Below are 23,036 nucleotides of genomic sequence, written 5' to 3' on the forward strand. Positions count from 1 at the left end.
GCGTAGATCCTTGTTCCAACACAACATTTCAAATGTAACACACACGAAGAATAGGGGCGGGTTTACAGTGATCAGACCGACAGTTGCAGTGTCCAATGGTCATGCAGAGTTTCCACAAGTTGACCAATCGTTACAAAGAACCACTGAAAAACGTTTTGCGGACGGTACTTCCTCAAATCGCCTTGGTTACCCTCATGGAAACGCGGGTCTCTTGTGTTTGATTTTAACGGCCTCTCGTGAGACAGGCGTGTGGTTGTTTTATTCACGCACAGCGCGTTCGATTAATTATTAAGAAACATGAAGATCGAAGAAGTAAAAAGCACAACCAAGACGCAGCGCATCGCTTCTCATAGCCATGTGAAGGGCCTCGGTCTGGATGAGGCTGGTAATGCTAAACAGTCCGCGTCCGGGCTAGTGGGACAAGAAAGCGCCAGAGAGGTAACACTAGCTAAAGACCAATTTCCGTGTTTATTTCATTAATTAAGAAAAGCAAACATTTTAATTTGATAACCTCGAATGATTTGTATGTAGCTGGCTATATGTGAAGAATAAATACAAAACTTCTAATTCATTTGCTTGTGTCAAGAGCTGGATACAATTGATTGTAAATACGATAAATTCATATACTTTCATAGGCTATATATGAAGAGTTCAGATGCAAAAACCTCTAAGTACCGTCTGAAACTTCCATTAAAGCTGAGCATTTTTATCTCAGCATTCTATATTGATTATTGATGAGTTATTTCTCTTTAAAGATCATTAAATTAACATACTTTTTAATTATTCTTTAATTTGTAATTACTGAACCTACTAACAGGAGCCTGATAAAAATGTTTATTTTAGAAGAACATTTCAGACGGCTTTTAGAAGTTTTTGCATCTGAACTCTTCATATATATATATATATATATATATATATGGAATATTTTAATCACACTTTTTAAACAAAATAATGTTTTCATGTATGTGACATTTTCTGGCCTGTAGTTTAGCCCTGGGCTTTAAAAAAAAAAACTGATCCTGTTACATAAACATCTAGAAAATTCTTGCATATTTGTTAGGCTTGTGGCATCATCACTGAGCTGATTCGTTCCAAAAAGATGGCTGGCAGAGCCATTTTGCTAGCCGGACCGCCTGGAACAGGCAAGGTAAGGGTAGACTGGTTTTATTTACACTGCACTGTATAATTAAAATGGACATTAAAATAGTTTCAGAGCTGTTGTTTAAGATAGTATGTATAGTCTGCCCATTTGATTTCTATCCACCACAGACTGCTCTAGCACTGGCCATGGCACAGGAGTTGGGAAATAAAGTGCCATTCTGTCCTATGGTGGGCAGCGAAGTTTATTCATCAGAAATCAAGAAGACCGAAGTGCTGATGGAGAACTTCAGAAGAGCCATAGGTGAGCTCTCACACCACCATAACCTGTCAAAAAAGGATAGAGGAAAAGTTTTTTTATATATTCGCACATTCAGACTTTCTGCTTAATAATATAATTTCATAAAAGTATTCTTTGCAAATTTTAAATAGTGAAATCATATTAGCAGTCAATGACTATCAAAGTACAGCGTTGTTCAATCAATTACATAGTGCTAATATTGTTTTGAAGTCATCCTTGCATGCTATTTTAGACGCAATATTCAACTTGCCGTGGTAAACAAATATGGGCCATTAATGAAACAAATGTGCAAATCTCAAACATACTTTATCTAAATCAAAAAAGGCTGTTGGCCGTTATCTTGCGTAATGAGTGATTCCTACCATCATTAAATCAATTCAATCAAAACTGCTGATTCAATTAAAAATGAAGCAAGTGACTGTCTTTAATATAAAATCGAGTCTTTGGCTCATTCGATTTGTTTAAAAATAGATTAGTTCTGGAACAATGCATACCATCGTTGCTCTGAAATGTGTAAAATGTTTTGGTATGACCGTTCAGAACTGATTATGTTGACAATTGAAAATAACACAGTATTTTTGTTTTGAAATGTAAACTTACTGTTTTTTGAGCTGTTGATATTTTTGCTTTTTTACTTGAAGTAAAGGGTTTATAGTCCTAGGCTTAACCGCAGTGTTTAGACTGAATATGTATTTGTTTTTATAATGAGCAACATGCATTAATGTCAGCTAGCGTGTCATTAAACAGCAGGACTAAGTGAATATCATTTTATTTTAGATGATATAACACACCCCTACAATAAAGAAGCCATGTAAAATCTGTATTTTCCTTTATGTATTCCTATAGATTTGAGCATGACCTTGTACTGTTCTTCTAGTTGGTTCACAACCCTCAACTCTGAAACCCTCAAGTATGACTCTGAAACAATGTAGACTATGTGATCAAATGAGATATGCATGAATGCACACATTATTACTACGCTGACAGAGATATATGGCATGAACCATTGAAAATACACTTCTGGCTTTTTATTACGTAATGAAATATGTGGTTTTTGTAAAAGTGTATTGGCCAGTAAAACCGAAAAACTATTAAAAGTGTTTATATCAATCTAGTATCTAAAGTTCTGTTTTGTTTTTTGATCGAACAGGTCTGCGTATCAAGGAGACTAAAGAAGTGTATGAAGGAGAGGTCACTGAACTGACTCCTTGTGAGACTGAGAACCCAATGGGAGGCTATGGTAAAACTATCAGTCATGTCATTATTGGTTTGAAGACAGCTAAGGGGACCAAACAGTTGAAGGTAAGGAAGTGCAGGCATGTTGTTATGTTTTTTTTCTGCATGCTTATATTTCGTAGATAAGCTGGATGGAAGCTGATTATGTGGTTGTTTGAAGTCATATCTCATCTCTCCTGCAGCTGGATCCCAGCATCTATGAAAGTCTGCAGAAGGAGAGAGTGGAGGTCGGTGATGTTATCTACATCGAGGCTAACAGTGGGGCAGTCAAGGTATGGACAGATATGCTTCGCTATTCTCTCTCCTGCGGTTCTATAGTTGGCATGTTGAAGTAATCTTTTGTCAGTACAGGTGGGCAGGTAGTCTGGCAGTGGAATAAAGGACGAGATTGTCTCTCGTATTTTTAAAAGAACGTAATACTTTTATTAAGCAAGAATGAATTAAGTGAATTCAAAGAAAAAGAGACTATAATAATGCTACAAAAGATTATATTTCAAATAAATGGAGTTTAAGTTCATTAAAAAAAATCCTAAAAAAAAAAAAAAAAAGATTAGAAGAAAAAATATTAAGCTATAAAATAAATATTTCTTGAGTGCCAAATCAGCATATAAGAATTAATTCTGAAAGTTCATGTGACACTGCGGTAATGATGCTGGAAATTCTCGCCATTACATGAGTAACATATTTTTGAAGGAAAATAAGTTTAAATAAATGCAATTTTAAAATTAGAAACTTTGTAAATACACTGTTCAAATTTGATCCCAGTCAGGGGTGTCTTTTTAGTGACCAATAATTGAACAGTAAAGTCAATATAAATTAGTTTGTTTTGTGTTGGTTTAGACCTGTCTTGGGAAAAAAATATTCTTCTGAAAATCACCAGTAGTTAATGGTAAGTCTTAATACCTGAATTCATGAACCATTTATTAAAATATGTTCAGTATGGCCACTTCAATTAGAAACTACATGAATGCTTTTGTGAATGGACAATTTTAGTTTAGTTATTAGTTACAAAAATAGATTCAGATTTCAAAATCTTCCTGGTAGTTCAAATCAAATCAGGTAGTACTAAAAGCTAACTGTAAATGCAACCCCTTGTTTGTTAACCTATTGTATAATTTTAATATAACATTTGTGTGGTAATTGGGAAAATGTCATTTTTGCTTGTGTGATGTTACTGCATCATAACTATTATATCCTACTGAAGTCATAAAAACAAAATAATAATAATAAAAAATTATATATTTTTTGTTTCCTCAATTAAATGCATTTCAATAGGCTCATAATATAGTAATAATATTAATTGTATTAATTATAATTATTAATCTCACAGCACTAAGCCTGTCACAATATCCATTTTTCTTGTCGTACGATATATTGCACCAAAATACATTGCGATTAGACAATATCATTGTAATTTCAAGACCATTTTATGCCATATACAGGGTTCATACGCTCCTGCAAAACCTGAAAGTCATGGAATTTTGACAAGACATTTACCAGTCCTGGAAAAATAAAAAACCCAAAATGATTTGGACAAATCACGAAAATTAGTTGAACAAATATCTGTGTACTTGAATATTTGAGTTGATATTGGGTAAATTTCAAATACAATCGCGATGTTTATCCTTTCACATGACATTTTCTGTGTGGGGCAAAAAGCAACTTGCAGTTTCAGCTACTTTCTCTAACTACAGAGGTAAGATAATGTGGGTGCTAAAGGCTATTTTGTTCTAATTCAACAAGTCTTGTCAAGACACAAGCCAACATTTCTAATAATTTTCACACAAGATAATTTCTAAAAACTATTTTACAGGTATAAAATTAACAAACTACATAGATCAAATATCAAGGTCAAATATTTTGCTGTAATAAATTTGGACATACATTTTTTCTGATTTACCACATGTACTTAGACATTGCTTGAAACATTAGCTCTTTAATATTTACCTGAAAGTTTTGGAAAAAGTCCTGGATTTTTAGCATTAAAAATGTGTGTGAACCCTGCATATATATATATATATATATATATATATATATATATATATATATATATATATATATATATATATATATATATATATATATATAATGCCAGAATGACAATATAATAGCATCACAATAGAAATCTGTAAGAGTCCAGCAGTGGAGTTTGGTGAAGGTGACGCCCAGGTCAGGTCTCTGACACCTACACTAGAGTAAGAAATGTCACACAATCAGCAAAAATGTTGCTAGAATTGGTTTATAATTATGGGCGATAAACACTGCATCACCAAAATTGATTGAGGTCAGGTCCATGTGTGGGGCGTTAAGTCAATATATTGATTATTGTAATATCTTCTTGGTCTGCAGAGACAGGGACGATGTGACACATTTGCAACAGAGTTTGATTTGGAGGCGGAAGAGTATGTACCGTTACCCAAAGGTGACGTACATAAGAAGAAGGAGATTATTCAGGATGTTACACTTCATGACCTGGATGTTGCTAATGCAAGACCACAGGTATGAGCCCACAAACATTATGCTATTTCTAATGAATCTCCGTAAATCTAATCATTTGGTGTCTTTCAGGGAGGCCAGGATATACTTTCTATGATGGGTCAACTGATGAAACCCAAAAAGACAGAAATCACAGGTAACATGAATGAAGCTGGTTATCCTAACAGGATTTTGTATCGATCTGTGTTTAACTGTCTTTGTGTCTCTGTGTGTACGCAGATAAACTGCGAGGGGAGATCAATAAGGTTGTGAACAAGTACATTGATCAGGGTGTTGCAGAGCTGGTTCCAGGTGTTTTGTTTATTGATGAAGTTCACATGCTGGACATTGAGTGTTTCACCTACCTGCACCGAGCCCTGGAGAGCTCCATCGCCCCCATTGTAGTGTTTGCATCCAATCGAGGAAACTGCTTAATCAGGTGTGTGTTTGATAAAGTGTGTTATTCTATGTAGGTAATAATTATCAACATTCATTAATCCAATAGGGATCTTGAAGGTGAACAGAGTAATGTTTTTAGGTTGATGTATATTTGGTTAATAAATGACTAGTTATATTTTACATTAGCTCAGGTCCATTTATTTTATTAGGTAGAATGTTTTGATTGAATAATGTATTAGGAATTATTGAAATTAACAAACAAAGACTGAATTACTATTAAAATAGGATCAAAACCCAATCAAGTGTTTAAAATATAAATGTAATCTTCAATAAAGACGACTTTTTTTATTTGGAAAAACATGTTTTTTATACTTTTAAAATCAGAAGAATGACTTTAAATTTAATAATAAATGTCTATACTGGCGACGCAGTGGCGCAGTAGGTAGTGCTGTCACCTCACAGCAAGAAGGTCGCTGGGTCGCTGGTTAGAACCTTGGCTTAGTTGGCATTTCTGTGAGGAGATTGCATCTTCTCCCTGCGTTCGCGTAGGTTTCCCCCACAGTCCAAAGACATGCTGCAGGTGAATTGGGTAGGCTAAATTGTCCGTAGTGTATGAGGGTGACAGGCCGGCCGGAATTTGTAAAAAAAAAAAAAAAAAGTCGTTATTATATGGACAAGTCTAAATGGAGGACTTGTTCCAAAGAGCCGACCCCGCAACCATACGGGACTAAGGCCAAAGAAGAAGAATAAATGTCAATACTCTCGATTTCTGTTGAAAACAGAAAAATCAAACCACTTTGGTAAATAAGGCAGGAATGTGTATCGCTCATTGTTTGTTAACAAATGTTTACAATTGGAACTTTTTATTTTACAAATATACTTATGCATGTTCATTATGCATTGATCATCTGAAAAGTTTATTAAAAATATTAGTATAAAGAAAATAAATCAATCCTTCGAAGATTATTTAATTCTGTAACTTGATTGTTTCTAACTACTATGAGATTTTGTTTGAATGAACCCTTACTGGAAAAGAATTAGATTTTTAGTATTGCCATGAGCAGCTATTAGACTTTATATTTCTGTGTGGCTCTGTTTCAGGGGGACAGAGGACATCAGCTCTCCTCACGGAATTCCACTGGATCTACTGGACCGAGTCATGATTATCAGAACAATGCTGTACACTCCTCAAGAAATGAAACAGGTGAACATCAAAGATTTGACAAAACAAGTTCTCAATCAAAGATGCTTTTACATTATAAATAGACAAGGTAGACATTACATTCTGTTGTTTAATGTGCATGTTGATCTTCTAGATCATAAAGATCCGAGCACAGACAGAAGGCCTCAACATCAGCGAAGAGGCATTATCTCACCTTGGAGAGATCGGTACCAAGACAACCCTCAGGTAATATTCATTACTCATAATCAGTTCTTTTATTCTCTGGTTTATATTAATATGAATTAACACTCGCCAGACACTTTATTGGGTACAATCCAAAGTACTGGATTGGACCCTATTTTGCCTTAAAAACTACATTAATTCTCCCTGGCATAGAAGTTGTTGGGATCATTCCTCAAAAATTTTGGTTCTTATTAAAATGGTGGCACAACAGTTTCTGCAGATTTGTAGGCTGCACATCAGTGACTTGAAACTCCTGTTCCAGATCTTTCCTTTTGTGTTGAGATCTGGTGGCTGTGGATGAGATTTAAATGTTGAATGTCATGTTCAAGACACCAGTTTGAGATCATTTGAGCTTTGTGACTTGCTGCATTATCCAGCTGGAAGTAGCCTACTCAAGATGGGTTCACTGTGTTGTTAAGAGATGGACGTGGTCAGCAACAATAATCAGGAAGGCTGTGGTGTTTAAATGATGTTCAATTGGTAGTAACGCATCCAAAGTGTGCCAGGAAATAACACCGACACCATTATAGTAACTGCAGCCTGAACCATTTAAGGATTAGTTCATCCAAAAATCACGTTGAGCCAATCGCCTGACACTGTTGTTCATAACTCAAGTGAAGCTATTCTAGATTAAATCCGAGAGCTTTCTGACCCTCCATAGACAGCAGAGGTCATGAGATGTCCAGAAAAGGAACCAAAAACATTGTCAAAACAGTCCATGTTACTTTGGTGGTTGAACTGTAATCATCTGAAGCTCCAAGGGCAGTTTTGTACACCAAAAAACCTTGGTTCACCAACGTTCTCTCTTCCTTGTCAGGTCGTGCCTTTACTACAGGCAATATGATGTCAGGCAATGAGATTCAGTAGTGCAACACGTAAGCGTTGTACTGCCTGTTGTAAATGTGCTCCCTAAGGTGGGAGTGAGAACATTAGCGTAACAATAATTGCTGTAATCATCTTGAACTATGTCATTTTCCTATGATGTCTGGCATCAAAAGACATTTTTTTGGTCAAATCCTGGAGATAGTTTGTGAAACTTCAACAGATCAGCATTTTCTGAAGTACTCTGATCGGTTTATCTGCCATCAGCAGTCATATCATCTTCAAAGTCACTCAAATGACCAAATGCACCCAATAAAATGTCTAGCGAGTGTATAATTTCTGCAGTTTGTTTATCTAATTTTGGCTAATGTGTCTTATTTTTTGTAAATCCAGATATGCAGTGCAGCTGTTGACCCCTGCCAGTCTGTTGGCACGAGTTCAGGGGAGGGAAGTAGTCGAAAAAGAACACGTGGAAGAAATTAATGAACTCTTCTATGATGCCAAGTCTTCTGCAAAGATTCTACAAGATCAGCACACCAAGTTTATGAAATAACCTCAGCACTGATATCTGATATCTTTAGTTTTAAACCCCATTTTCTTGTCATTCTTAGGTAGAAAAAGTTCTGTTGTCATTGTTTTTTGTGTTTGGTTTTGAAAATAAATCTTTTTAGATAGCAATGTGAATAAAATGGCAAAAAGTTTTTTTTATATTAATACATGACAAGTTTTTAATGTCTTATTAAATGTTTAACATCATTTCAACTAAACCAACAGAATAATTTTCTGTCTGACCAGAAACTTTTAATTGGAAATTAGATAATTTAAAGCACATTTAGTTCGTTTTTTAGGTCATACTTTGACAAAAGACCACTCACTTTATTATCATTAATATTGTATTATTATGCATGTTATTAAGAATAGAATTTAAATAACAATTTTTTTTAGACTTTTTTATTTTTTTATTTTCCTACAGTCTTAATTTGTACCACGTGTTTCAGCAGTATGATCCAGTAAAACAGAATGGTCCTACAGTGTTACTTCCTCTTGGTGGGTTTGTTAAAGGCAGTCTCTGATCCTGAGCGAACGTTGCTGAAGACGGATGGAGCGGCTTTCCCAGCTCGTTCTAAAAGCAGAGACAGAAAGATACTTAAAATACATTTTAATCTCAGTTTCCTTTATGCCCAAACTAAACATGTTTAAATTCAAACCATGTGAATGTTATTTATGGTTACTTTTTTTTTATCCTGATTAGGAAAACCCACTAAACAGTCATTTGGGTTAACAATAGTTTGTTTATATATATATATATATATATATATATATATATATATATATATATATATATATATACACACACACACACATGCATACATACATACACACACACCACACACACGTTTATCAAACACCTTGTCAGGTATATTTTGAACAAGAATTATTAGATGACATATTAAAACACTATTTAGGAATCGCAGTGCAGCCCCAAAAATACTGCCTTTTTAAATCCTTATACTTTCACACTTTCCTTTAAAACAGGTTTTGTCCACTTCCTAACATAAGTGTTTTAAACTTTCAAATATGAAGTTTGAAAAATTTCATATTTTTATAAGTCAAATTAAGTTTTTTTTTTAACGCAAATACAATATTTTGCTGAATAATGATGGAACTCATTTACATAATTTTCTTATTTAATAAAGTAGACACTATTTAATGTTTTCGGTGTTCATAAAATCACATTTGTAAATTAAAGTTTGCATAAAACCTTTGACCCATATACAATTGGGTTAAATTGAAATACATTGTAAAATTTAACAACTAGGGTCTTAATTCAAGATAATAAAAGGTTAGTACAATGTAAGCACATAAGAGGTGATAAACGACGTGATAAACTGTTCTCGTTTGTCCTGCTATATATGGAGTGGAAACACTAAACCAAACACACACACACGCACAATTATTCTTTTCCTCTTGGCACCAAGTCAAAAAACAAGGACTTTAGGACACTTAAAACATCACATAAAACACTGAATTACAGCAGTTTCTGCTGTTGGACTCACCACATTCCTGCATCACCTCAAAAGTCTTGCTCTTCACCTCAGTTCCAGATGCAAGTTTATCTCTGGCTCCAATCAAATCCTCCGTTTTCACCTCAGGCCTCTTCACTTCCTCTTGTTCGCCCAGCTGAAGAGAAATCAAAACAAAATCAATAAATGACAATAAAAATGAGTTTTAGCTCATGTCGGTCTCTCTACTTTCTCTTACTTGAGACATGGTCCTGCAGTCTTGCTGAAGTTTCTGTTTTATACTCGTCCCGTGTGCGTTTATATGCTTTATATCCTCACGCAAACTCGTCCCTTCCCAGAGTCCAATCCCAAATGGGCCATAATTCCTTTGGCCAAAGTGTGAGTCACACGGTTCCTCCTCCCATTTAATCTCAGTCACTGTTGTTGCTGTAGGATAGACACATTGTTGTTTGAAGATGACATCTTCAATTAGTTCCAGCAGCTCAGTAATGAAAACTGTTTTTGGTTTGTGCTGCTGGTGTTTGTTTGTACACTGACTGTTGTGTACGTTGTTTGGATGGTTGCTAAGGGCTTGTTTGTGGACTGTAATTTGTCTCTTACCTATGGCTTTGGAATGACATACTTTATTTGAAGGATGACTTAATATCCAGCCTTTTTTCTTTCAGTGTCAGGGTTTAACCAATTGTCCTCGTATATGGGTCAGTATGGGTAAGGAAGCATCAAAACAATTGAAGTGTAACATAAATACAATTAATTAATACAATTCATTCTATGGTAGTCTTGTTTAATTATTCTCTGAGAAAAATGTAATAATTTGTCTTTTTAACACACAAAATCACCACTGCTCTAATGCTATTTTGAAGCTTTGTTTTGTTTGATCCAAAAGTGATTTTAAATGTCTGAAAACATTTTACATTTTGGTTGTTTTATTTTTATAAATTAGTTTTAATAAATGTGATCATTAACTTAGAAAACAAAACAAAAATGACATTTTACCTAAAACATACCCATATAAATTAAGACACTATGAAAAATGTTAGTCACTTTGATTAAAAAAAACACAACATACTGATCCCCGAGTATACTGCAAGCAAATTAAAGTCAGAAATCAGAACTATCAGAAAAGAAAAACTTTTATTTGTACCCAAAAAATGTTGAATAGTAAATAAAGTATCTGGTATCATCTAAAATATTTTCTAAAACAATGGCAACCAGTACCGTTTGCATTTGTTTTGACCATTTCATTCATACATACCATTTAAACAAAGTCCCCGCTGATTTGCACAGCACATCTAGTAACATCGTAGCACAATGTTATAAAATATTTGGTCAATGTACACCTTTGGTCTCTCAAATAAAGCATCAATGTTTTATTTAAAGAGAATCTTAATGCAATCCTTGCATCAATGGAGGAATGACAGGCACAATAGAACAGTTAGTACAATCTGATGGACCCTGCGATATCTTTGCATAACTTACAACCAAGTTCTATCCTGCGTCTTACCATCTTCAAACTGTCAGCATCTTCTTTAGATGTCATAAGCAAAAACTGCAGGTGGAGAAACTGTATCTTTTAGAGTAAACCTCATTAAAAAACAAACAAAAAATAATAAAGTGTAAGATTTTCTAATCTGCAACATTTGGTGCATCCCTCACATTAGTGTCCACCTCAGTTCAGAGAGGTTTCACTGTCAGCAGCTTTCAAAATAAAAGCTCATGTAAGTTTCTTGTTGTATTTGGGTAACAACTGAGTCTTGACAAACTGCACAAGCCTTGTTTCTGTTAGAAATACTGTGATCACCACAGTCAAGAGACAAACGGCCCCAACAGCTACATGGAAAAGTCTCAGCAGCCAGCCGCCATCACAGCAAAACACGCTCTGAAACACACAAATGCTACAAATCAGAATGAGCTTTTAGATATTATATAAGCATTTGGTTGTTCATCTGCACAACAACAGAGTTTCAGGGAGCTTGAACGTACAAACTTTTGTAAACTGGTTTTGAAGTGCTATTATTTATGATAATAGTGCTCAGCATGATTAAGTACATTTAAATGAATGTTTTTATCCATTTCTCAGTGAATATAGGCTATGTATTTTGGTGCATTTAATTTATTAAACAGAAATATTTATTAAAATAATAACTTAGTCACCGAATACATTTAGAAATGGAAAGATAATACATTAAAATTCATGCAAAATATTGCAAAAAAAAAATACAAACTGCAAGATTTTCAACAAAATTGTATATTTTTTTTAGTTTCTCTTGATTTTTGCTATTTTTGAAAATGTTATTTAATATTTTTCCCTAACTTATACATTTGGGCTTCTAATTTTTGAACCATTATCATAAGTTATTTTGTCAGATTAGCTCCAGATTTGGCTTCAGTGCAGACTAAACTAATGTACAGTATATGCACAAATATAATATTGTAAAGCATCCTATAGAAAATATTCACTTAAATGAGGGATTTGTGGGGGTGTACTCATATATGCTGAGCACTGTACCAAAGCTGGACTTCAGGACACAATTGTGCACTGATCGCACAGTTGTCTTTACAATGTAACAACATCGCTAGCTAAAGGCCTGGAATGCATTTTACAACATTTAGGGCTCTATTTTAACAATCTAGGCACAAAGTCCAAAGCGCAGGGCGCAAAAGCATTAAGGGCGTGTCCCAATCCACTTTTGCTATTTTAAAGATGGAACAATCCGCTCTGCACCGCGGCGCCTGGTCTAACAGGGTTGAGCTTATTCTCTTATTGAGTTATAGGTGTGTTTTGAGTATAAACTAATCAGAGTCTCATCTCCCATTCCCTTTAAGAGTCAGTTGCGTCACGCCATAACGCATTTGCTATTTACATGACGAACTTTGTAAGTGGAAAAACTGAACACTTCACTAGAGAGAAAACAGTTAAACAGAGCATCTATAGCACGAGAATAAGAGATGAGCCTCCTCATTGTTTACTTTCACTTTCACTCTCTTTCGCGGATAGGGAAACGCACATCCATTAGCCTACATAATTCATTTCATTTGTTAAGCGCAAAGATTTGTTTTAAAACCATTTCTAAATTCAGTTCTAATTTCCAGCAAACAAATAAATAAACAATATTAACAAAGTGTGGTCAAAAAACTGAGTTATATCCAAATACACATGCTTTGCCCCATATGGTCTAAAACCTGACAGGTGGACAAATCTAAGCTTGTTTTCAATAAAACAATATAAATCTGTATATAAGAAATACTACTACTACTAATTATAACATTATACAAAAGCTAATTGTCATGAATACACTGAAAAAAGCCCCACGAGATGAAGAAGGCATGAAATCAGTGGTTTTTATATTTATGTAGAGAATAATATATATATAGTTGTATTTTAATCCTTTAATTCTTTTTCATTTGTAAAGATATTTGTGTATTGCTGTACATCCTGTGTGTACTCAGCAATTGGTAAGGGAGGCGCACAACTAACGTGCTCTGCACTGGACTCTAGACCTGCTTTCAGCTGGTCTATTACACAGTCTATTTTAGTTCCTCTAAATAGCAATGCGACAACAACATGCCTTAACGCGCCTCTTATATAGACTGGAACACACATGAGCCTGCAAAGTGGCGCAAATTGATTTGCTATTTAAACAATGTGGCGGAAAATGGGAAAATTATGGTCTGAAAATAGCAACATGTCATAGAAACACATCTTGCGCCTTATTGCTCCGGGTGTATGATAGGACCCTTAGTCTTTTTAAGAATCCATGTGAATAGGGATTAATATCAAACACACAGTTAAAGTAATAATTATTAGCACTCCTGTTTATTTTTCCTCCTATTTCTGTTTAACAGAAAAAAACACATTTCTAATCTTAATAGTTTTAATAACTATTAAATCATGTTATTGATTTTGAAAGAAGCCACCTCTTGATCAGCAAGGTTGCATTTATTTGAATAAATTTAATCAACACAGATTTTTTTGCTCATCATTACTCCAGTCTTCAGTGTTACAAGAAAAATGAAGCATTAGAAATCATATGCTGATTTCACTCTCTGTTATAATCAGTCATTACTTAAGCCGTTATTAATAATGGTACTTTATTTTTTGTGCAAACCATAATACATTTTACATATTTTACTGAATTGTACATATTTTACATTATATACATTATAACATTTCCTTACTGTCAGTTTAATGCCTCCTTCATGAATGAAAGCATTTTTTATTATGCTACTTTTGAATAGTGATATATAACGGTGTTATTATGCACCGCAGCTGTTTTCAACACCAGTAATAATAATGAGAAATATTTCTTGGGCAGAAAATCAGTAGGATTTCTGCAGGGTCTTGTGACACTGAAGCCTGGAGCTTTAAATCATAGAAATAAATAACATTTTAACACAAATTCATATAGAACACGATAAATTTATGCTGAAATTAAGATTTTATTATATTTTTGTACCAAATTAATGCAGCGTCAGTGAGCAGAAGAGGCTTCAGTTAAAAACATTTATAAATTCTAATCTCTAAACATTTGAATGGCAGTGTATACTACATTTTTTAAACATTGTTGTCATGTACACATACTTTAAACAAGTCACAGTGTACCATACCTCAGAGAAAGCTGTGATGACAGCACTCACTCCAAGCGCTACAAGGACAGCAGAATGTGGGCGAAGCCCCCACAGTGGCCTGTGTTCACTTTGCAGGAAGTACTGACGGATGTAAACAATACTGTGTGTGATTCGTAAGGCCATGTTGCAGCAGTTTGCCAAAATGAAGCCAACGCCCCCAAACATCCAGGTTAGCCAATAAGACAGCAGCAGAAAAGAGGCGGACAGGCCCAGCATCACCAGATTATATCTAGAGAGAAAGAGAGACAAAAAGTAGTGTAAAGAAATTATTATAAAAACTGATAATGCTCAAATACATGACTACATGTATCTCAAAAGAAATTAATGAAAGAAATTCTAATATTTAATGTGCAAGAGTTAATTAAATTGACTGATTCACAAAACAGAATCAAGTGATTTTAAAAGAAATTTTTTCCTCAATATTTCGTCATACAACCCTAAAATAAATGCACCCACAATTTTATTACGCAGCTGCTTTCAGCATTATAAGAAATGTTTCTTGACCATCAAATCAGTATATTCAACTTGATTCTAAATGTTCAGAATTATATTTTAGATAAATAAAATTTAAGTAGTTACAATAATATAATATATTTATATATAAAAAATATTAAATAAAAATTAAAAATTACAATATTTCTTATGTGTGAAAATATATACTCTTTTATTAAACGAATTATGGCCTGAATAAGCATAAAAGGCTTCTTTTTAAAAAGTATGGTACTTATATATTGATCCCCAACTTTGAAACAATACTTTATTCATTCATTCATTTTCTTTTCGGCTTAGTCCCTTTATTAATCAGCCACAGCGGAATAAACCGCCAACTTATCCAGCATATGTTTTACGCAGCGAATGCCTTTCTAGCTGCAACCCAACACCAGGAAACACCCACACACTTACATTCACACATGTACACTACGGCCAATTAGCTTACTTAATTCCCCTGTACCACACGTCTTTGGACTGTGGGGGAAACCGGAGCACCTGGAGGAAACAATACTTTATATATAATCATTTTGTTTTTCACCTGTCGACCTCCTCTTTGCTCATGGCAGCAAAAACAAAACACTCCGTCACTCCATTAATGGCTAACAGCAAAACATAACAACTATAGCACCGTAGGAGAGCTGGCCCTGCAAAACACACAAACAAACTATTTGAACTTTTACGGCACACACAAATACAAATACAATTTTATTCTTTTAAACCGAAAATAAAATCTCTAGTGTTTTACCAGCTCCGTTACTCAGAAGCTCGCCGCCGTAGATGTCAAGTGCGAGATGAGAATATGCGTAACCAAAAACTGTGATGATCAGACCAATCAAAAGCACCAGCTTCAAAAGACATTCCAGTACTTCAGCTGCCATGGAAACCTCCTCCTGTGGACCAATCAGCATTTAACAACCATCCAAGCACACATCTGGCCGGTTAAATAAAAGTCAGGCACATAACCAGATACTGACTTGTTTCTGGTGTTGTACATCTCGTCCTCGCTCCAGGACTTTAGCGAAGAACACGTAGAAACTCTCCTCAATGGGCAAGAAAAGAAACCTTGCCACCATTGAGCCCAGATTATTTATTATATCATAAACCCCTGTAAAAAATGTTTTAAATAAAAATAAATGTGCAAAAGTGATGTTATGTTAATAGAAAGCATATTTCAAAGCTACGAATTATTTGTTTTCAAATAAAATGTTACAAAAAAAAAAATCAAATGGTGAAATAACGCTCTATTATGACAAGAATCGGTTAAATGTATCTAAAAATGAAACATTATATATGTTAATAATTTCACATAAAATAAGAAGTGATCATACTCAATTTTATTAGATTCACATTTATTAAAAATGTTACAATTAAACTGTATTTTGGGGCAGTGATCTTTAAATAGAGTATTTAACATGTCATTACATAATTCAGTCACACATTACAATAAGGTTTTGTTTGTTTGTTAATTTGAGTTAATGTATTTAATGACATGAACTAATAATAGGCAACACTTTTACAGCATTTATTAATCAAGTAATTATGGAGTGGGTGTTGAGAGTGATGATCATAAATCACTCATGTGAATGTTTTACAGTTCATACATTCAGTCACTGTTATCTTTTTCTTTGCTTTATTGGTTCAATTCTCTAAGTGTGAAAAATAAGAGTTGTTTGGACAGAATTGTGAACCTGGGAGAAAAATTACAGGGAGAAGACAGATGACTATGGCTCAGTTATACCATAGGCAAGTTTTGGGTAAAGCTCAGAGTATTCTGTCAGATGATATCTTCTCCCTTCTGATGTTCAATACAGAAGTCCTATTAGTAAAACAAAATCGGTTCAAACTTTCATTTATGCCCTCAGCTGTAAAGTTTTAAAATTAGGGTAGATTGTCATGTACAATGTGTTTTTGTGTATTATGTGTGACATGCGTAAAGACTGACTGACTAGCTCAACATTTACTAACGCATTATTCATGCTTGTTAAAGTTAGTTAATGCACTGTGAGTTAACAAACTAACAATGAGTGACTTTATTTTCATGAACTAACATTAAAAAAGACAAATAAATACTGTAATAAATGTATTGTGCATTGTTAGTTCATGTTAGTAAACACATTAACTAATACAACTTTATTGTAAAGTGTAAACAATTACTCTTAATTTAAATATCCTGTGTAAATATTTTGGTATTTAAACTATTGTTACATAAAATTTGATTTCAGTGAGTGTCACAGTTATTCTTTTTTCATTAAAAAAACTGTAAACAGGACATATTTTAAGTGTACAGAAATTAACTTCAATCTTTATTGCACTTTTATTGCTTTGTTGTTTAAAAAAACTATAAAAAAAATATTCACTGTTTGTGTAAATTGATTTTGTGTAAGAGTGTACAAACTCACCCTGGTCTCCAAAATTAAGCACATTCAAAAAAGTCATCACATAACGCTCGCCTGTAAATTAAAATAAGATTTCTGTTTATTAAAAAAATGAAATCCTTGTTGCACATTTTCAATATACTTATAAGAATTACAATTATTAATGCAATATTAACTTGCATTGTAACACTAACAATATACCAAGTATAATAATATAGTTTATTTATACTCCTTGGTAGTTAAATTAATAGTTACACTGTAACAGGGACACCTTAAAATAAAATAAACTACCTGACAAAAGTCTTGTCATCGATCCCAGTTGTAAGAGCAACAAATAATAGCTTGACTTCTAGTTGATCATTTGAAAAGTGGCAGAAGGTCGATTTTTCTGATGAATTATTTGTTGAACTGCATTCCACTCATTACAAATACTGCAGAAGACCTATTGGAACCTGCATGAACCCAAGATTCTTACAGAAATCAGTCAAGTTTGGTGATGGAAAAATCATGATTTGGGGTTACATTCAGTGTGGGGGTGTGTGGGAGATCTGCAGAGATGGCAACATCAACAGCCTGAGGTATCAAGACATTTGTGCTGCCCATTACATTACAAACCACAGGAGAAGGAAATTCTTCAGCAGGATAGCTCTCCTTCTCAAACTTCAGCCTCCACATCAAAGTGAAACAAAGAAGGTCAAGGTGCACCAGGATTGGCCAGCCTAGTCACCAGACTTAAACATTATTGAGATGATGAAGGAGGCATTGAAGATGAAGCCATAGAATCTTGAGGAACTCTGGGAGTCCTGCAAGAACGCTTTCTGTGCCAGTCCAGATGACTTTATAAATAAGTTATTCAAGTCATTGCAGGGATGTTTGAATGCTGCCCTCCAAGCTCATGGGAGTCAAACACAATATTAATTATTTTCCCACTGCACCATGACTTTATATTTTATACTGTACATTATTTCTGTTAAGTGACAAGACTTTTGTCTAAGCAAAGTCAGATCTTACTGTCCTAATTAAATAATTAAAAATCAAGGCACGATAATGAAGGCAAGCGTAATCTAGAGGTCTTTGCCTTTCATTTAAGACAGTTCTGATATCAAATGATCAACTAGAAGTCAAGTTATTATTTGTTATTCCTAAAACTTGGTTGGCGACAAGACTTTTGTCAGGTAGTGTATGCCCACCCCCAAAAATAACATTCAGACAAAACAATTCTGTATAAATGAACACAACAGTCACTTACCTTCAGTAAGTATTTGTTTAAGAAATGACTGTTTGAAAAAGCTCCAGGTTAGTGTGGTCAACTTCCAGTTTAGCAGTGGCTAAAAACAAAAAAAATAAAAAAATAAATATATATATATATATATATATATATATATATATATATATATATATATATATATATATATATATATATATATATATATATATATATATATATGGCGTATTTGTTTCACTCTAGAGTAATTTTATTTTTAAAAAGTCACCTCATGATCCACTTTGGATGGCAGAAGATCTGTCATTCTATAAACAGGGAACGATTTCTTCTCCGCTTCCTCTGATCCAAGGAAATGGATGAAGTAGACCACATAACAAGTCAGCAAAAACCCTGTATAGACACACTGTCAAACGAAAACACGAGATCACAAACAGAAAGGCACTGCAAGCACAGTCTATGTTAAGAGTGGAAACATACAGACCTGGGCTGCAGAGAAGATAAAGAGCCCCCACTGAGGCGCAGACACCACCAACACGACAGTAACAAGACATTTAGCAATCATGGCTAAACTTTCAGCTATCACCTGTGAATGTGCATCATTTGATCAGAAAGTTTCATCCTATTAATTGAACAATGTTTGATATAAAGAGTTAAAGGTGGAGTTTGACACCTTCAGCCGGACGAACATGTGCGCATGTGCAAGAACCCAGAGAGGTTCAGCCAGCAGCTCTGTAAGTGCGGCCACACAGAACAATCCAACAGCAGGAACGTAATGTGGGATAGAGTCCGGATCTGGAGCCTGGAGAACCCACCACCACACACACACCAACAACACACCCCACACACAACCCAGAGGAAATCTGCGAGGAAGGGAAAGAAAAGAAAACAACAACACTGATAGTGAGGCTGGCAGGAAATAAAATGTGGTATAAAATGAATGATTATATGATTAAGTACATAAACAATAGTTGTTTTAACATATTTAAATATTTGCATACACACTCACCAGCGACTTTATTAGGTACACTTTAGTATTACCAGGTTGGACCCACTTTTGCCTTCAGAACTGCCTTAATCCTTCATGGCATAGATTTAACAAGGTGCTGGAAATATTCCTCAGAGATTTGTCCATATTAACATGACAGCATCATGCAGTTACTGCAGATTTATTGGCTGCACATCCATGATGCGAATCTCCCATTCCACCACATCCCAAAGGTGGATTGGATTGGACTGAGATCTAGTGACCGTAAAGGCCATTTGAGGACAGTGAACTCATTGTCATGTTCAAGAAATCACTCTGAGATGATTCGTGTTTTATAACATGGTGTGTTACCCTGCTGGAAGTAGCCATCAGAAGATGGATACACTGTGGTCATAAAGCGATGGACATGGTCAGCAACAATACTCATGTAGGCTGGGGCGGTGACACGATGCTCAGTTGGTACTAATGGGCCCAAAGTGTGCCAAGAAAATATCCCCCACATCATTACTCCACCACCACCAGCCTGAACCGTTGATACAAGGCAGGACTGATGCATGCTTTCACTTTGTTGATGACAATTATTTATTTTTTATAATAATAATGTTTTAGAGGTATTTCATGTTAATTGAGATAAGACAGGTGAGCTTACAGACAGGAAAACATTAGAAGCAGAGAGACAGGTAGGGTTGGCAAAGGACCTTAAGCCGGGAATCGAACTCATCGAAGTCGCCGTGAGCACCATGGTGCTATATGTCGGCGCACTTAACCACTAGGCTATTGGTGCCAACTTGATGAAAAATTCTGACCCTACCATCTAAATGTCGCAGCAGAAATCAAGACTCATCAGACCAGGCAAAGTTTTTTCCAGTATTCTATTGTCCAATTTTGGTAAGACTGTGTAAATTGTAGCCTCGGTTTCCTGTTCTTAGCTGACAGGAGTGGCACCCGGTGTGGTCTTCTGCTGCTGTAGCCCCTCCGCCTCAAGGTTCGATGTGTTGTGTGTTCAGAGATGCTCTCCTGCATACCTTGGTTGTAATGAACAATTATTTGAGTTACTGCTGCCTTTCTATCAGCTGGAACCAGTCTGGCCATTCTCCTCTGACCTCTGGCATCAACAAGGCATTTGTGCCCACAGAACTGCCGCTCACTGGATATTCTCTCTTTTTCGGATCATTCTCTGTAAACCCTAGACATAGTTATGCGTGAAAATCCCAGTAGATCAGCAGTTTCTGAAATACTCAGACTAGCCTGTTTGGCACCAACAACCATGCCACGCTCAAAGTCACCTAAATTACCTTTCTTCCCCATTCTGATGCGTGGTTTGAACTGCAGCAGATCATCTTGATCATGTCTACATGCATTGAGTTGTTGCCATATGATTGCCGGATTATATATTTGCATTAATGAGCAGTTGGACAGGTGTACCTAATAAAGTGGCCGATGAGTGTATATTGCATAATACAGTTCATTCTTTCATTCAGCCTATTCAATATAGTTTAAAAAATACTAATGAGACAACACTGTTAAACAAAGAAATACCCTCACAAATGTGTATATAAAAGGATAATTTTACTAGTTACTTGGAAAAGTAATCAGATTGCATAACTCATGGTAATTAATGTTACTCTTCATTAGTATGTTACCTAATATGTTGCTCTCCATTAGCTCACTCTTCCCAGTGGGTGGGCACTAATGCAGTTTATAGCTAATATCAGTTTCCTTCTGATGCTATAACAATGAATTTGACTTAACAAAGAGAAATAAAAGAACAATACATTTAAAAGAAATGTAAAATAAAGTGTTACTAACGTGAGCCATAGCAGGTTGATGACCTGTCTCCAGTTACGCCCCGCCCCTTCACCGCTTAGACACGCCCTCCGGAACGCCTCTCTCGACAGAAATACCAACGTTGAATAGAGCAGCATCAACCTGTCTCAAAAGCAAACCTCGCAGTTAATGGTCCATTCAAGCCAAAGAGTGAATTGATGTTGTGTAACATAAACTCACCTAACGTTAACTACGCCTATCAGTTCCTTAGACACAAACCGCAACGTAAAAGCGTTCAAGAGAAACGTCAACACTCGAAACATCACCTGCAGCGTAAAATATACCAGTAAAGATGCTTTGTTATTTATGCATAAATGTGTATTCATTTTGTGCTCGGTGGTTAACAATACCTGAAGCAGAACATTATAGGAGGCCAGTGTTGAAGCACTCTTGAGCACATCTTCTGAACCCATCGTGAACTTTTTACCTGAATTTAAATAAACTAACAACAAACTCACTGGGTAACTATAAGCGCTACCTTCGCTTTATCATACACATATTTTTCTATGATATTACACCCCCAACAGTATCTCTCATTTTGGTTTTTAACAACTGTAGTGCAATCTGTCAAACAGAATACACTTCCGTCTCAACATTGACCATGTTTCATAATAAAAGTCACTGGAGTTTCTAAAAAACGTTTTGTAGGAAAATTGACTATTTGCGTTATTTTTTTTACATTTATACAAACGGCTTGCAAAACTCTGCAACGACTGTGTTCAACTTCTAATATTTTAGAACTATATTGGACATTTCTTTTACCTCGATCTAACTCTTAACATGAAGTTTTCTTGTGACTCAACCCGGTGATTTGAATCATTTGGAGTCGAATACAACAAAACGATTCATTCAGTAGGCTACTTGGCTGTTACGGCCATAGACAGTATATAATAGATAACTAGACGCCTCATGGTTAACTTCGATACGTCAACGCGGCCGCCATCTTAATCCGGTAATCAGTGCGCTAGAAACAGACGCACCTGAACAGAGGAGATAAAATAGAATAACACTTAAATGTATTAGATGATTATAATTTTATGGTGTGAAAAACCCCAGTTACCTAGAAGTAAGAAAGCTCATTCTTTTAAGAAAGATTAGTTATCGATAAAATTATCTTCTTTATCAAAAATTGTTCTGGTGTCATCTTTTTTTATGACTGTTTTATGACAGTTAACTATTTTTTTGTTTATTATCCCCCAGGGCTGAAAGTAGTACGTTTGATTAAATAATCCATTGCTTTTCGTTTTAAACATTTCAAGACATTTAAAACATTCTTTTAATAAAAAAAATCTTTAAATTAAAGTAATTGATAAATATTTGACATAATTCATTCTTAATTTCTGCAAGTTTTTATATATTTTTTGTCTGTGCATATGTGTGTTCTTTATTTATTCTCGAGAAGAGTAAAGAACAATAACTTGTTTTCCATCTGTAACTCCACTAGGCAGTACTTTTGAAGAGTCTTCTGGTCATTCAGTCTGGGCGTCAGGTCAGTCTTCTGCGGTCCACAATCAGGTGGTTTGTCTTGGTTGAGCATCTCAGTGGAGGCCTGTTCACTATGAATTAAACTGCGATCTTTTTTTGTTTTTGTTTTCAATTGTTCAGTTTTGGCTTTGATACGGACTGATCTAATCTATATGCACAAATATATTAATATAAAACATCTTGTAGAAAATAATAATTAAAAAAAGAGAGATCTGTGACAGTGTTTTATGCTCAGCACTGTATATATAAATATATGTT

General features: G+C 34.9%; 3 protein-coding genes across 3 annotated transcripts; 1 reads left to right on the top strand and 2 right to left on the bottom strand.

The window, feature by feature from the left end:
- The first annotated feature begins 150 nt into the window (after nt 1-150).
- ruvbl1 (RuvB-like AAA ATPase 1) lies at nt 151-8,543 on the top strand. The gene is made up of 11 exons (NM_173835.4): nt 151-438; nt 1,061-1,147; nt 1,270-1,402; nt 2,550-2,701; nt 2,818-2,907; nt 4,985-5,134; nt 5,204-5,267; nt 5,351-5,549; nt 6,611-6,713; nt 6,826-6,917; nt 8,130-8,543. Exons 1-11 carry the CDS (start codon nt 298-300, stop codon nt 8,287-8,289), a joined length of 1,371 nt encoding a protein of 456 aa, NP_776196.3. The 5' UTR covers nt 151-297; the 3' UTR covers nt 8,290-8,543.
- Nucleotides 8,544-8,671: 128 nt separating this feature from the next.
- mustn1a (musculoskeletal, embryonic nuclear protein 1a) lies at nt 8,672-10,284 on the bottom strand. Its single transcript, NM_001326444.1, has 3 exons — nt 9,999-10,284; nt 9,794-9,917; nt 8,672-8,859 (listed from the first exon to the last, which is right to left on the bottom strand). The coding sequence occupies exons 1-3, from the start codon at nt 10,005-10,007 to the stop codon at nt 8,771-8,773; spliced, it is 222 nt and encodes a 73-aa protein (NP_001313373.1). The 5' UTR covers nt 10,008-10,284; the 3' UTR covers nt 8,672-8,770.
- A 591-nt stretch (nt 10,285-10,875) lies between these two features.
- rft1 (RFT1 homolog) lies at nt 10,876-21,879 on the bottom strand. The gene is made up of 13 exons (XM_683262.10): nt 21,644-21,879; nt 21,474-21,559; nt 21,276-21,395; nt 19,152-19,341; nt 18,963-19,064; nt 18,750-18,884; nt 18,506-18,584; nt 17,281-17,331; nt 15,856-15,986; nt 15,627-15,771; nt 15,420-15,525; nt 14,369-14,618; nt 10,876-11,639 (listed from the first exon to the last, which is right to left on the bottom strand). The coding sequence occupies exons 1-13, from the start codon at nt 21,704-21,706 to the stop codon at nt 11,475-11,477; spliced, it is 1,623 nt and encodes a 540-aa protein (XP_688354.3). The 5' UTR covers nt 21,707-21,879; the 3' UTR covers nt 10,876-11,474.
- Between the last annotated feature and the right edge of the window lie 1,157 nt (nt 21,880-23,036).

Source organism: Danio rerio, chromosome 6 (assembly GCF_049306965.1).
Source record: "Danio rerio strain Tuebingen ecotype United States chromosome 6, GRCz12tu, whole genome shotgun sequence".
In the NCBI taxonomy this organism is placed as follows: Eukaryota; Metazoa; Chordata; class Actinopteri; order Cypriniformes; family Danionidae; genus Danio; species Danio rerio.

Excerpts from the sequence above, each read along its gene's own strand:
- ruvbl1 (NM_173835.4), top strand. The coding sequence starts at position 298 with ATGAAGATCGAAGAAGTAAAAAGCACAACCAAGACGCAGCGCATCGCT. Across the intron at positions 5,135-5,203 it reads TTGCTAATGCAAGACCACAG|GGAGGCCAGGATATACTTTC; the intron begins GTATGAGCCCAC and ends GGTGTCTTTCAG. Across the intron at positions 5,268-5,350 it reads CAAAAAGACAGAAATCACAG|ATAAACTGCGAGGGGAGATC; the intron begins GTAACATGAATG and ends GTGTGTACGCAG.
- mustn1a (NM_001326444.1), bottom strand. Across the intron at positions 8,860-9,793 it reads TGAGGTGATGCAGGAATGTG|AACGAGCTGGGAAAGCCGCT; the intron begins GTGAGTCCAACA and ends CTCTGCTTTTAG.
- rft1 (XM_683262.10), bottom strand. The coding sequence starts at position 21,706 with ATGGGTTCAGAAGATGTGCTCAAGAGTGCTTCAACACTGGCCTCCTAT. Across the intron at positions 19,065-19,151 it reads ACATGTTCGTCCGGCTGAAG|GTGATAGCTGAAAGTTTAGC; the intron begins GTGTCAAACTCC and ends GCACATTCACAG. Across the intron at positions 11,640-14,368 it reads TCATCACAGCTTTCTCTGAG|AGCGTGTTTTGCTGTGATGG; the intron begins GTATGGTACACT and ends TGTGTGTTTCAG.